The sequence below is a fragment of the Centropristis striata genome, chromosome 20, assembly GCF_030273125.1.
Source record: "Centropristis striata isolate RG_2023a ecotype Rhode Island chromosome 20, C.striata_1.0, whole genome shotgun sequence".
Classification (NCBI taxonomy): Eukaryota; Metazoa; Chordata; class Actinopteri; order Perciformes; family Serranidae; genus Centropristis; species Centropristis striata.
In genome coordinates, this window is record NC_081536.1 from 4,290,960 (window position 1) to 4,307,255 (window position 16,296).

Consider the following 16,296-nt stretch of genomic DNA (forward strand, 5'->3'; position numbering starts at 1 on the left):
GGGGTTTGTTAAAAATACATTTCTTACTTGCTTTTGTCAGAGTAATAAATAACTAAACAACTGAGCAATGTTTCTCTGTTCATTGATGTTTAATGTTCCAGTATTCAGCCTTATTCCTTAAATATACACTACCGGTCAAAAGTTTTAGAACACACCAACTTTTCCAGAATTTAATTGAAAATGATGCAGTTTAATGTCTCAGTGTACTCTGAAATTAATGCACATTTGCAACATTTAAAATTCTTTATTGAGCATGATAGTGTTTTGAAAGTAAAAAAAAGATTCAAAATCACATATGTTGGACTAAAGGACTAACAAAAGACACAAAATGACAAAAAAGACACAAAATGACCGAAAAAAGACACCAAAAGACACAAAATGACTAAAAAAAGACACAAAATGACCAAAAAAAGACATGAAAAGAATTCAAAAATGGACAAAATAGCCCAAGACTCCATAGAGTTAAGTTGTTAACCCATTTCTTGTTCCCTGAAAAAGGCCTACTTGTATAATTCTGAAATGTACATTATTTTTCAGTTTTGGTTAAGCTTACCTTTTTTTATTTACCTCTGGCAGTTCACCACTTACCTTTGTACCCTTTCAAGCTGTTCATTTGACTTGAACTGCTTGAATTTCAATAAAAAACTGGAAAAATTGGGGTGTTCTAAAACTTTTGACCGGTAGTGTATATAATACCAGCAACCATAGACCTGAATAACCTTTCCATAAATGCTTAACTGTGACTAGTTTGTTCCTGGTTGAAAAATATTACCAATATCAATGTGTTAGCAACCTGCTCAAAGTGCTGCAAATTCTAGAAATGTGACACAAAAGTCAGGAAAATAAGCAATCTTTATATGGAAACCCTCCTGTATGTGTGAATGCACTAATTTGCATATGGAAGCAGCAGAAAGTTGGTCAGTCATATTTATTTTATTCAGTGCAATGAATTATTTTCCAGTAGTCGTATACATTCACACTGCAGCCAGGTGAGCTGATCTGTACTAACAGTTGGACTACATAATTATTTTTCACAGCTAATGCATTATGACATGGTGATAAACAATGATGGCTATCTGTTCTGCCACTACCGGGTTTTCTAACACAGAGCACTGTATCTATCTGATTATGTTAGCAACAGAACACAATGCAAAACACCATTATCCTCCAGACATCCAAAAGCGCCTCTCTGAAGTTAAAGGAACACTCCACCGTTTTTTCATATTAAAACATGTTATTCGGTCAAGTAAGACGAGTTGATACAGACCTCTTGCGTCTCAATGCGTGCACTCAATCGCCCTGGCGCGCGGCGCCACTTGGCTAGCACTTAGCTTAGCCCAGTTCATTCATTAGGATCCAAACAGATGGACAGTTAGAAGCGACCAAACTCCTCCACGTTTTCCCTATTTAAATACAGCTTAATATCATACAGCAGTAATATCATCACTCCTGAAAAATCTTCTCCCCTCAGGAGTGATGATATTACTGCGCCGAGTCGAAGTGCTCCCAAGTGCTATTCCGCCATACATTATAGTTCTCCTTTTTATCCGCTTAGAAAAGCGCCACGTTTTATTTTGTGTCGCCATACTTGGTCGTTTAACTACTCGTGTAGCTGTATTTAAATAGGGAAAACGTGGAGGAGTTTGGTCGCTTCTAACTGTCCATCTGTTTGGATCCTAATGAATGAACTGGGCTAAGCTAAGTGCTAGCCAAGTAGCGCCGCGCGCCAGGGCGATTGAGTGCACGCATTGAGACGCAAGAGGTCTGTATCAACTCGTCTTACTTGACCGAATAACATGTTTTAATATGGAAAAACGGTGGAGTGTTCCTTTAAAGCTCAAACTGAAACAACATTCAGGACATCATATTATAGCTTTTATGTCAGTTTTTTTATCTTTTATTTTAAGCAATTCTGACAGCTGACACAGTCTTGACTAACGTCATAGCATAGTTGAAACATGCTGCAACAATAGAAGTGGAGCTAACTTTTATCTAATATTTGGTCTTTTTCCCTAAGTCGCCTCTCACTCGGGGTTCAGTTCTGTCTTACACAGCAGCAAAATGGAAATGTATTCAATAATTGGTCACCTGTTTATTATCTATATTTGCAACATGTTGCAGAGACGTACAGGGCTACATTTACAGGTGTTGAATATTTCTGATTTGGGAAATTTGCTCCATATTGATGAGTCAAAACATAATCTAAATGCTGACACCTATGCTCCAAGACAAACAAAGAATATTTCAACTATAACAGGGGTGTCAAACTCTGGCCCGCGGGCCAAATTTGGCCCACAGTGTAATTTTATTTGGCCAGCGAGGCAATACCAAATTATTATATTATTATTGTACTATAAAAGCTGACCTGCCGGTATTATACGGCGCATTTACAGCCAATACTACAAATCCCACAATGCCCTGCTGTTGTTTTGGCGCGTCAATCAGGACAGGACCCAGAAACGCTCCTCTGTGACAGTCGTCATAGCAACCTCAAGCTAGAGCTGTCTCCCAGCTACCCCTTCCCAAAAATGGAGAAAAGAAAGGCAGAATTTATTAACCTGTTGAAAAAGTTTATTTTGATATTTAAATCAGAAGGATGCAAATAGAAAAGGGGCATACGATTTTTATTTAATTTTTATTTAATAAATTAATGACATTGATGTGATTTTTATTTGAAATTTGATTTTGCATGTCTGCACTATTTAGTTATATATTGTATGTTTATAAGCGTTGCTGGTTCCATATTTAATGTTAAAGCAAAACATGTTTGGTATATATTAAAAGGTTTATTTGTTCAATGTTGGCCCGCGATTTTATTCAAGTTCTAAATTTTGGCCCATTGTGTATTTGAGTTTGACACCCCTAAACTATAAGATATTGGTTACCACCAGAAATTCCAAAACATGTCATTTGTGTTGTCCTTCACAAATACAGTATGTGACTATGACCTCACTACACATATATATATAGTGTATCTGTTTCCTCACTTTCCAGATTTCCCTGCCTGTCTCCCTTCAGTTGTTGGAGTTGATGTCCGCCTCGTCTTTATCCTCACTGCTCTCCTTGAAGGTTTCCTTCTTGGCGCCTCCTTTCTCCTTGTGGCTGCTCTTGGAGGAGCCGACTGAGCCTCGGGGCTGGTAGCTGTAGCTGGCAGCTCCAAACGACATCCCTGAGTTAAAGTGAGTCTCCTCTCCTTCCAGCAGTTTCCTCATAGGACCAAAGGACAAACAGACTTAATACACCGCACAGCGTTAAATAATTTAAATGTCTACCAGTCAAGAGATCTTTTCATTCCAGACCTATTTATCCTTAAAGGATAATTATGGGGGATATACCACAGTACACGTGGACCACAAAGAACACATTTATGATGTTTTAAAAAAAAATTACTTCCTCTAAATGTAAAAGATCAGTAATGTGACATATTAGGTTATTTGTTTGTTATTTGTTTTTATTTATTATTGATTTATTATTATTTTGTTACTTAAAAAGAAATCTGAAAAATAATTTGTTGTTAGACAGCACTACTTTTGATATATACTATTGATATGTTGTGGAGATGCAGAGAAAAAGGAAAATTTGCATTTCTGTAAGCAGAAAATGTGTCTAGTTTATTCATTTAAAAATAAGAAATATCATAAACATAAATATCATAAACATAAATACCATAAACGTATATGTCATATATAGTTAAGCGGCTTAGCTAATTAAAGGGGACATGCTGGACAAAAGCACCAAATTTTTTCCACATTCTCTCTATCACTATAGGTTTCAATTTTTGATAGGAGCCACTTCATCAAGATTGCAGATCGGAGATGGCAACCATATAAAATCTATGAGAACCAATATATCTTCTAAGCCACTTAGAAGATCAATCTTGGTGTCAAAATATACATTTTCTGGGTCAAAGAATAATTTAAAGCTACTGAGAATATCACTAGATGATCAAATAGATATGTTCATTTTGGCCATGTATTTACATAATTATTAGATTCCAGACATTTTCAGCTCAGGATTCCCTGCTGCAGCACTTGAAGCGAGTTGCTCAGTCTGAGTAAAAATGAACATATCTATTTGATCAAATAATCATCTAGTGATATTCTCAACAGCTTTAAATGATTCCTTGACCCAGAAAATGTAGATTTTGACACCAAGATTGACCTTCTGAGTGGCTTGGAAGATGTATTGGTTCTCATAGACTTTATATGGGTACCATCTCGGATCTGCCATCTTGATGAAGTGGCTCCTACCAAAAAATTGAAACCTATGATGATAGAGAGCAAGTGGAAAAAATTTGGTGCTTGTGTCCAGCGTGTCCCCTTTATTTAGCTAAGCCGCCTGACTATATATGACATATACGTTTATGGTATTTATGTTTATGATATTTCTTATTTTTAAATGAATAAACTAGACACATTTTCTGCTTACAGAAATGCAAATTTTCCTTTTTCTCTGCATCTCCACAACATATCAATAGTATATATCAAAAGTAGTGCTGATTAACAACAAATTATTTTTCAGATTTCTTTTTAAGTAACAAAATAATAATAAATCAATAATAAATAAAAACCATTTGCCTTTTTTGTTTTCATCTCCATAACATATATCATAATTGTGACTTTAATAGTGCTGTTAGACAACAAATTCCATTTCAGATTTGTTTTGAAGTAACAAAATAATAATAAATCAATAATAAATTAATATAAATAACACTGCCTCATTGGACGGCTTCTCAACAAGCTACTGTAGCTGTAGAACACTGAAAAACACACTTATGTCCTTGAGAAAACATACATGAACATTACTAGAACATTTAAAATGTTTGTGACACCCGTGTTGTCGTAGAATTAATTTGAGGATGTATTAAATATCAAAACATGTTTGATGCATATTTAAACTGCTATATGTCTGATATTTAATACATCTTCAAATTAATTCTACGACATAATCCCCCCCTTTAATGGAGATATCCATTAGCAACATCTACAGAAGTTAATTTGGAAGATGTTGCGGTAACACTTTACAATAACCATCATTTATAAATGGTAAACAGGTAGTTTATTAATGTTTAATCATCATTTATAAACCATATATAGGCCATTTAGAATGGTGAATAGAAAATGTAATAATGTTGAACTATAATTTATAAATGCCAAATAGATTACTTTACCATAAACAAACATAATTATTAGTTTATTAGTAGCTTTACACTCATTGTAACATTTTTAACACCATATTAAGTATGTAAATGATTTCAAAATGATTCTTTTACCTTTAAGAAATTGCTTGAAAACATTTAAAGATGAAATATGTATAGAATTTTGTAAATGGTTAATAATAATTGGTTTATAAACCATCTATAAACATCACTTAGATGTTATTGTAAAGTGTTACCGATGTTGCTAATGGATATCTCCATTAAAGGGGGGGATTATGTCGTAGAATTAATTTGAAGATGTGGGTTCTTATGGGTTAATGAGGTCAGCACCTGTAGGCGGCGATCTCTATATCCAGGGCCATCTTGACATTGAGAAGGTCCTGATATTCTCTCAGGTGCTGGGTCATCTCACCCTTCAGGTTCCTCAGCTCAGTATCCAGGTGGCCAATAGTGTCCTATTACATTGGAAAAAAAGAAATGTGGGTGAGTAGATTCACTTAATTATATATAACCTTTATTACAGGCTCTAGACCAGGGGTCTCAAACTCAAATTACCTGGGGCCCGCTGGAGGCAGTATCAAAATGACCAAAAAAAGACACAAAATTACAGAAAAAGACAAAATGACTGAAAAAACACTACATTACGTTAAAAAAATTACGTTAAAAAGACACAAAATGACCAAAAAAATACACAAAGTGACCAAAAAGACACAAAATGACAGAAAAAAACTAAATTACTTAAAAAAGACACACAATTACCAAAAAAGACACAAAATTATGAAAAAAGACAAAATTATTTAAAAAAGACAAAATTACCCCAAAAAAGTAATAAAAGGGACCTTCCACACACAACACAGTAAAGTGTCATTCATATAAAATTCACATTAAACTTTCATATCAAGGTGGGGGCCACAAAATATCGTGACGAGGGCCGCAATTGGCCCGCGGGCCGCGAGTTTGAGACCCATGATCTAGACCCAATAGCAAGACATACAACATAAAGAAACAACAGATACATAAACACATACAAACATACTCTTATTCATGAGAGTTTTAAAAGGCACCCATACCAATATTTCCACAGATATGATTGATATCTGATCGAGCTAATTAGCATGTAAAGTCTATAGACTGTTTTTAATCTGCTATAGCTAGAGATAGCTTCTGTGCTATAACTGTTACCTTTTGTTTCCCTAAAGGAATACAATAACCTTTTAGGCTTAGCTGTACCTTCTCTAAAAAGCCAGTGAATGCAGACGGCCTTCCTGTATCCGATTTAGCAGGTCAAAGGTTAATCTAATAGACGGGCAGGGTCAATTACCTAAGAACTGTTTCAGTAAGTCACAGAGGCTTGTTAAGTGACTAACACACACGAAAGGTCATGTTCTGACTTCAGACCTTGAACCTGATTTAGATGATCTTGACACAAAATTGTCACACTTACTTACAGTTTTTTTTTAAAAAGACTTTATTTGAGTCGTGTGTAAATACAGGCAAGATTTCTTTATTTGTAATGTTGTGAAGTGCTGCCAGTTTTGTGCAAATTTGCGGACTCTGCTGTTTTATGTTAGTTAGACATTTCAGTTCGTACAATTGGAACTAGTGATTGAATTCATAAACTCAAAATATTTACTGAGGTAAATCAAGTGAAATTCAGGGTACTGTTCTCATAGATTTCTATACAGTGTTATTTCTATACATAATACAACTTGTGATTACAGTGACTTCTTGGCGTTTTGACCTTTCTTCCTACCCAGCGTTTAGGATTTACTGATAGAGGCCAAACTTGGACACAGGGACCAAATAGGGATGACAGCGTTATGAGTTATTGATTTAAATCAGGGGTGTCAAACTCTGGCCCGCGGGCCAAATTTGGCCCGCAGTGTAATTTTATTTGGCCCGCGAGGCAATACCAAATTATTATATTATTATTGTAAATTAATGGCATTGATGTGTTTTTTATTTGAAATTTGATTTTGCATGTCTGCACTATTTAGTTATATATTGTATGTTTATAAGCGTTGCTGGTTCCATATTTAATGCTAAAGCAAAACATGTTTGCTATATATTAAAAGGTTTATTTGTTCAATGTTGGCCCGCGATTTTATTCAAGTTTTAAATTTTGGCCCATTGTGTATTTGAGTTTGACACCCCTGATTTAAATTATAAGATGGCTCGATTCCTTGTGGGCTCCCTGCTGTGTGCAGCTAGCAAACAGCTTTACTAAAGCTTTGACATAATTCATGAGGAACTTGACCCTGAGATCTGCTCTCTTCCAATCCTATTATTCCACAAAGTTGTAGACAGTAATGACTTCATGCAGACTGTGCCAGCAGTGCTTCAGCAGGTGACTGGGGATATTTTAAGAGTACAAGGTGGAGGAGGGTTGGCTTCATCTGTAGGTCAATATATACATCATGACATCACTTTTTTTTGTAGATTAGTGCTACATATTAGTTTATTTCTGTATAATTCTCTCACAGCAAATTTGTATGAGATTTGTATATATGCATAGAGACAGAGCGCATTTAAGTCCCGCCCACACCAGAGGGGAAACAATTAATCGCTTTCCATTAGTGCTGGGCGATTTATCAATATAAAAAAAAATATATTAAAAATATGGGTAACGTTTTATATTAAGGTCCTTGTAATAACCATTAATTAACAAGTAATAAGGCCCTTGTAAGTCCTTACAAGATGCTTGTTAACATTATTGTGTGTTTATAAGCTTATATAAGTGTTAATAATGGCATTACAAACACCCATGACCCACCCATTATGTCTTTGCCATGCCTTTATTAATCTTATTTTGTTTGCTTATTGATATTAAAATATACTTTATTGCTCATCTATTATAAGTTAACTATAAGTTAACTATAAGTTATCTATGCTTTTTGCAACTACCGGATCTAAAGCGAGAACAATGCATTATTACTTGTTAATTAATGGTTATTAAGGACCTTATTATAAAGCGTTACCAAAATATATTTTTAAATGTGATATGGAATTAGACCATATCGCATATATTGATGTTGTTAATTCTGTTACTTTCTTTATATATAAATGCTGACTTAACTAGGGTTTATCATATTTAGTTCTTTTGTAATGTTCGATATTCTTTTCTCATATAAATATATTTATTTCAGAAAAAGTTTGGCCTATTTCATTTCATAGGCTATTTTTATTTAAGATATTTTTTTATTTAAATAAGCACTTTATGGAGCTTTGTTTTTCTTTATAAAGGTACTCCTGTTGTTATACAGTATTTATGTTAACTTAAATAAATGGCTTCAATAAAACTATTAGTGACATGTCATATTTGGCTTTGACTTTGACTTAACATTTGCTCTCAATAGAAATATCAGGATATATACCGTATAATGATCATTATATATTAATATTAATATTAATATTGCGTGTAGGTGCCTACTTCTCAATTCTATCTGTTAGCAAACAACAGTAAATGCTTAGAAGCTGCTGTGTGGGGGAATTCACTACCAACAGGGTAAACTAAGATTTTATAAGCTGACAAACTAAAAATTCCTTCAGAAGACAAAAAGCTACAGGTTTATTCAGACTGACACTCAGTACGCCTGCAGCTAACAATTTTTCACAAAGTCAGATATTCAAATGTCAGTTTCAGGCTTTCTATAGTTAAGTTTAGCTAAGTTAGGCTAAAGCTTTTCAATATTATACAAGTTTTATAGTGGAATGTGAATAAATCAAAAAGCTATGCAGTACTATGTTTGCAAGCACCTTAGCTTGCTAGCTTGCATTAGCATAATAACAGCTAACGGCTAACTAACTCCTCTCTGGCAGACATACAGGTGCAGCTTAATATATTATATAATATGATGGAAAAGTCCATTTCCAGTAGTTCAAGTCAAACAGCCCCAACCAAGTATTGAGTGCATATAGATGGACATACTTTTCAGAGGCCAACATTTCCATATTAAACATACTTTGGTCTTTTGTAATATTAAACTTTTTTTTTGAGACACTGAATTGTAGGTCTTCACTAAATGTGAGTCTTGATCATTATAATTAGAAGAAATAAAATAAAATAAGACATGAAATGTTTCATTCTGTGTGTAAGGATCTATATAATATGTCATTTCCACTTTTTGAATTGAATTACTGACATAAATAAGCTATCTATGATATTATAATTTATTGAGATGCACATGTAGGTTGCAAAAAATAATCATATGACATGTTTAAATGTAATATTTGTAGCTGCTACAGGCATTTCTTTCAGCCTTTCAGCCCCTGGTTGCATATTGTGGCACAGATTGTTTCCTGCTTCAGTGGGAACATATGACCGGACACTTTGCGCTCTGTCTCTATTTGGATATAAATGAGAATATCTGGTTTTAAGTCACGTGAGGGGGAGGTGTACCCTTTAATAAACAATAAGACAACAGTACACGGGCGTCCTGGTGGCTTACTGGTAGAGTGTACCACTAAGGCAGAGTCATTGGTGCAGCAGACCAGGGTTCAAATCCAGCTTGAGGTCCCTTTTCTGCATGTCTCCCATTCTCTCTGTCACTGTCTTATATCAAAGCTGAAAAATAACAAAAAAATAATCTGAAAAAATAACAAAAGGACGACGATACAGTAAATATGATTGCTTGCCTGCATAGCTGTGACTTCCACAGTGTGGGCATCCTCTATCTCTGTGATCTGCCTCTCCAGAGACTCGTTGGCGCCCCTCAGGGTCTCTATCTCGATGGTCTTGGACTGCAGCTGCCTCCTGAACTCACTGATCTCCTCCCTGCTGGCCCTCATGGCCTCGTTGCTCCTGGTGGCCTGCTCCGTGAGGCTGGCGAACTTGCTCTTGTACCACTCCTCAGCGGACTGCAGGTTTTTGGAGGCGATGGACTCGTACTGGTTGCGGATCTCCTTCAGAGCAGAAGTGAGGTCGGGCTTGGCGATCTCGAGCTCCACGGAGACCTGCTGCTCCTCCATCAGGCTGCTCAGCTCCTGGATTTCCTCATCGTGCACTTTCCTCAGGAAGGAGATTTCATCCATCAGGGACTCCACGCGGCGTTCCAGGTCCAGGCGAACTGCCGTGGCGTCATCCACGTCCTTCCTGAAGGACCTCAAGGTCTGCTCAGCTTCCTCCCGGGTTCTCGTCTCCTCATCGTACTTCACAATGAGCTTCTATAACGAGACATGTATGGATGGAAGATGAGAATGGCCACTAAGGAAAGGTATAAAATGACTAGATAAAGATAAAAGAGGAATGTTTCGATGACATAAAGAAAGATGATGGTGAAGATGAAATAATTAGCAGTAAATACTCAGAATCAGTGGTGGTTCTACACAGGGGCCTCCAGGGGCCACTGCCCCTGTGAAGAAGCCCTCGGCCCCTGCTGTGGCCCCTGTGTCAAATTAATAATAAAATGATCAATTTATAACGATGAATGACGGAACAATTCTTACCTATTTTTTGTTCAAACAATAGCTCATTGTACACAAAAGGAACCCAGAATGTGTCCATTGTATAATAGTTTAATTGTGCTATAAAAGCTTGTATATATATATATATATATATATATATATATATATATTTAAAAAAAGATAATTCTCACTATACTGCACTTTCAAAATAAAAAAAATATACTGCACTTTCAAAATAAAAAAAAGTAATTGTGCACAAAAATGAGAAATGTCATTGAAGTGCAAAAATAATTATTGTTGGTAAGTCTCATTGTTTCAGTCAGTGTATTTGTATCTACCAAATATACTTAAATGAGATTTTTAAAGAGCTAAAATAAAGGTTTTGAAGGCTTAAATATAATCTTTGCTGTTTTTTAATGTGCCCCTCTAATTAAACACTGGCCCCTGCTTGGCTCCCACAGTAAAACTGGTCTAGAACCGCCACTGCTCAGAATAGAAGAAAAAAATCTTCCTTCATTCTCCTTATCCTTTACTACCAAATGGTTTTACCTGCAGCTCGTCCTCCAGGTTGTTCCTCTCGATCAGGATGCGGTTCTTGTCCCTGCTCAGCTCCTCCACCTGGGAGCGCAGCTCCCTCAGCTCCTGCTGGTAGAGATGAGCGATACGGGACGGCTCGCCCTGCTTCTGCCGCAGAGTCACCAGCTCCATCTCCAGCACCTTATTCTGCTGCTCCAGGTTACGCACTTTATCGATGAACATGGCGAAGCGATCATTCAGGCCCTATGTAAGAGAATAAACTCTTTTTAATCATCATACAAAATCAATTTACAATACAAACTCCTAAATTAATTTATTTGTATACAGTACAGGCCAAAAGTTTGGACACACCTTCTCATTCAATGCGTTTTCTTTATTTTCATGACTATTTACATTGTAGATTCTCACTGAAGGCATCAAAACTATGAATGAACACATATGGAATTATGTACTTAACAAAAAAAGTGTGAAATAACTGAAAACATGTCTTGTATTTTAGATTCCTCAAAGTAGCCACCCTTTGCTTACTAGAATATAAGACATGTTTTCAGTTATTTCACACTTTTTTGTTAAGTACATAATTCCACATGTGTTCATTAATAGTTTTTATGAATTTACAATGTAAATAGTCATGAAAATAAAGGAAACGCATTGAATGAGAAGGTGTGTCCAAACTTTTGGCCTGTACTGTATATCTGAACACACTGTGACTCTACTACTAATACTGGCATTATTCAGCCCATCTGACAAAAATAAATCCAAAATTCTCTCCTTTTTTTCTCTGTTTTGGGCTCCACCAACTCCTGAGGAATATGTTTGGCTTGGTTGCTAAATACTGCACAATACTCACCAGCTAGTTGCTAGTGTACAGGAGACTTTTTTACAGGAGTTTTTTGTTGCCTTCTGCTGCTGGAAGCAGGTTGATGATCAGTTGTGGAAAGTAACTGAGTACATTTACTCAAGTATAGTGAGTATTTCCCTTTTATGTAACTTTTTTACTTCTACTCCACTAAATTTTTAAGCAAATATTGTACTTTTTACTCCACTACATTGAGCTGACAGCTTTAGTTACTTTTGAAGTTGAGATTTTACATAAAATATGATCAGTGATTGATGAATTAAATCTTATAACAGTATATTAAGTAATTATCCTTTCTTTACAAAAAATAAAACACTGCTTACATAAAAGCGTCAATACAAATAATGTAATAATATATTTAGAACATATGAAAACAATCTGACTGGGGCCATTCTGCACAACGAGTACTTTTACTTTTGATACTTACATTAAACTTACATCACGTACATTTTGATGCTGATACTTTTGTACTTTTACTAAAGTAAGTTTTGAATGCAGGACTTTTACATGTAGTTGAGTAATTTCACAGTGTTGTATTGGTACTTTTACTTAATTAAGGGATCTCAATACTTCTTCCACCACTGGTGATGATAACTGAGGGAACTGGACGGTTTAGCGGCATGCAGGTTTCTTAATAACAAACAAACTTCTCACTTATGACACTGCCAACGCCTGCAATGACAGAGTTGTGTCCCCTAGCAGTGCTAGGATAGCTGTCATTAGATAAGAGCTATCTATTTGGGATCAGGCTATTTCTGGAAACAAAATCGTTTTAAAGTTACACCACTAATGCTGGAAATGGAGCGAGCTGTCCCCCTGCATGCTGTTTGTCTGTGTGACAGTTTATAAGGTTCCCCTCTCAATAAACTACACAGTATCTACATAATGAGATAAATATACCCTGTACATATCAGTTCACAATAAAAAATAAAAAAAAACCTGTCCCTGGGCCCTCAGCAATACACCCACCAAGTCTGAAGTTGATTGGATGAGTTGAGAAGCTTGAAGGCCAGACATACATGCAGACAGAGACTCCATCTATTTAAGTTAGGTAAACCTATAGATTAGTGTAGATTTAAATGCAGTGGGTGCAGCTATAAAATGGGACTGAATTCAAGAACAGCATCCCACCCAGTGGCGGAAAGTAACAAAGTACATTTACTCAAGTACTCTACTTAAGTACAATTTTGACTTACTTGTACTTTACTTGAGTATTTCCATTTTATGTAACTTTATACTTCTACTCCACTACATTTTAGAGGTGGTAGGTTTTGATTACTTGTGCTGCTTACATAAATACATCATAATATTAATCCAATAATATACTTGATATATATAAAACAATCTGAGTGGGTCCATTCTGCATAACGTGTACTTTTACTTTTGATACTTTAAGTACATTTTGATGCTGATCATTTATTACTTTTACTTCAGTAAGTTTTGAATGCAGGACTTTTACTTGTAGTGGAGTAATTTCACAGTGTGGTATAAGTACTTTTACTTAAGTAAGAGATCTGAATACTTCTCCCACCACTGATCCCACCCCACCTAAATGTTCAATCAAAAGTGGAGAGTAAAATCCAAACAGTTCTAAATAGCAGGCAGCCTTGTTAACAAGAGAAAGCTAGCTTCATGCTAACAACATTAACAGTAACTGTCTTCTGTTCAGGTTTTGCACTAAGCCCTGACAGTGTGACAGTGAGCTGCTGGCTCAGAGCTAGGACTGTGAAACCGAAGCAGGGATTCATCTTCTGGTTTAAACCTGTGAATATGCACTGAAACTTGTCTGGAGGGAATCTTTGAATGCTCAAAGCTCCAGGTCATCTTTTGCAAGTCTTAAATATGATTTTATCCTGGTATAAAGGGAATTAATTGTTTGGAGGGTCATCATATAGGTTTAGGGCTTAATGTAGTGCAGAATTGTGTCGATTTTACTTTAGAGGAGCATTTAACTACAGTCATGGAAAAAATTGTGAGATCACCCTTGTTTTCTTCAATTTTCTTGTTCATTTTAATGCCTGGTACAACTATAGGTACATTTGTTTGGACAAATATAATGATAACAACAAAAGAGATGATATCTAGCCATTTTTCATGGTTTTCTTGATAATGATTTTAGTTATTATCAAGAAAACCATGGAAAATGTCAAGATATCAGCTCTTAAATTCAACTCTTATGAGCTGTTTTTGTTGTTATCATTATATTTGTCCACACAAATGTACCTAGTTATACGAGGCATTAAAATGAACAAAAAATTAAAGGAAAAGGGTGGTCTAATATTTTTTTCCATGACTGTATTTGTAATCTAATATAACTGATTTAGTCCTACTTTGTCAGATAGATATAGTAACCTGCCTGATACTAAAAGACTAGGACAACTAAATGGAGGCTATTTAGTCAGAAGGGTGGACCTGATTGGCTGTGAGAAATGTTGTGAAACGTCTTAACCTGTGCTTATTAAATGTGGAGTTTACATGAAACCGATCATTACTGACAAATCATTAAAAAAAACTTTTAAATAAATATTTTCTAATCCAAAATCAATTGTTCCAGCCCAACACACCCACCTGCAGCTGCTCCTTCTCGTTAGTTCTAATGACTTTTAACTCATTGTTGGCCACGGAGGTCTGGCTCAAGTCAAGCGAGTCGGTGGGCACCGGAGAGTAGGACATGGACCGGCCCATCCGTCTGTACAGGCTCATGGAGGACGCGCTGTTGCGGGACGCAGTCATGGACCTGAACCCCGAGGAGCTCCGAGGAGAGGGGCTGCCCATGCGGGAGGAGGAGATGGGGAACTTGGGAGAGTCCCCGAAAATCTTCCGGTAGGATGAGGAGGTGTAACGGTCCCCGTGGCTCATGTTTGCTGTGAGTCAGAGATAAAACTGAGGCGCTTAAAGAGCTTTACAGGAGTTTATAGACTGCAGTCTGCAGGTGGAGCGAACCATTTTACGCACGACGGCACTCCACTGTATAACATTTATGCAATGCAGGATAAATGTTAATGAGGTTTTGTTAGTTAAAATGAGAAAAAAAGATAAACACAGGTGTAATTAAAAAAAAAAAAAAAAACATTAGATACATTTCTCAAGTTCATTCCGCGTGCGTAAAATGATGGAACCGCCCACGGAGGAGCATCACCACCAACGATCACCACACTCTATCCATCACTGCTTTTCCCTTTTCATACCAGCGGGTGGAGCCTAAATAACACCAGCTGGACCACCAAGGACATTTGATTCTCGATCACTTGTGTGAGCTTGTTTGTAAGCTGTGTTTTTATGTATAATTTTATTGAAAATGTTTCTCTGTATATTCATCATACGATTTCCTATATGTTATCCAGTGGTGGAAAAAGTATTCAGATCCTTTACTTAAGTAAAAGTACTAATATCACACTGTGAAATTACTCCACTACAAGTAAAAGTTCTGCATCCAAATCTTACTGTAGTAAAAGTACAAAAGTATCAGCATCAAAATCTACTTAAAGTATCAAAAGTAAAAGTACTCGGGTTATGCAGAATGGACCCACTATAATTGTTTTATATATTCTAAATATATTATTACATTATTTTATTGATGATTTAATGTATGCAGTGTTTTAATTTTGTAAAGATTGGGCTCATTTAATTACTTAATATACTGTTAAAAGATTTAATAAAAAAACGTCTAATCACTTTACATTGATCATATATATTATGTTAAATCTCGACCTGAAAAGCTTGTAGTCCAATGTAGTGGAGTAAAAAGTACAATATTTGCCTAAAAATGTAGTGGAGTAGAAGTAAAAAGTTACATAAAATGGAAATACTCAAGTAAAGTACAAGTACCTCAAAATTGTACTTAAGTACAGTACTTGAGTAAATGTACTTAGTTACATTCCACCACTGATGTTATCATGGCCCTGGGTGGCCCTGAGTGCATCCAACAGCAGTTCATCAACTTCCAGTCCTTCCTAAGTTCACCTACACACTAAGCACCTGATGACACTGTGTGGTCCAACAGCTCCTCCTCTCTGCCGCTCTGAAACCTGCGTCTGCCGGACACAGCAGGGACATTTGAAGAGTTAATTCACAAAAATGGAAATCTTTGTTTTTATTTGTTTTCCTCAGTCGTGTTTTCTCGTTGCAGTCCAGAGAATATCAATGAAATTGCTGTTGGGTTGTTTCGATATCGCCCGTTTTTTACAAATGTATTTGCTATATTATGTATCTCTATATGTCACTAACGTGATAAAAGTTATTTAAGCGAGTGAGGGGGTCATTTTATAACATGGTCCATAGTAGTTTTTAAAAAAAACAAAACAATTATAATAATAATAATTATTTATTACTATGATGA

General features: G+C 35.9%; 1 protein-coding gene across 1 annotated transcript; it reads right to left on the reverse strand.

Annotated features, from left to right (window-relative positions):
* Nucleotides 1-3,014: 3,014 nt before the first annotated feature.
* On the reverse strand, nucleotides 3,015-14,822 carry inaa (internexin neuronal intermediate filament protein, alpha a). Its single transcript, XM_059359259.1, has 5 exons — nucleotides 14,526-14,822; nucleotides 11,111-11,341; nucleotides 9,794-10,321; nucleotides 5,489-5,613; nucleotides 3,015-3,207 (listed from the first exon to the last, which is right to left on the reverse strand). The coding sequence occupies exons 1-5, from the start codon at nucleotides 14,814-14,816 to the stop codon at nucleotides 3,015-3,017; spliced, it is 1,368 nt and encodes a 455-aa protein (XP_059215242.1). The 5' UTR covers nucleotides 14,817-14,822.
* Between the last annotated feature and the right edge of the window lie 1,474 nt (nucleotides 14,823-16,296).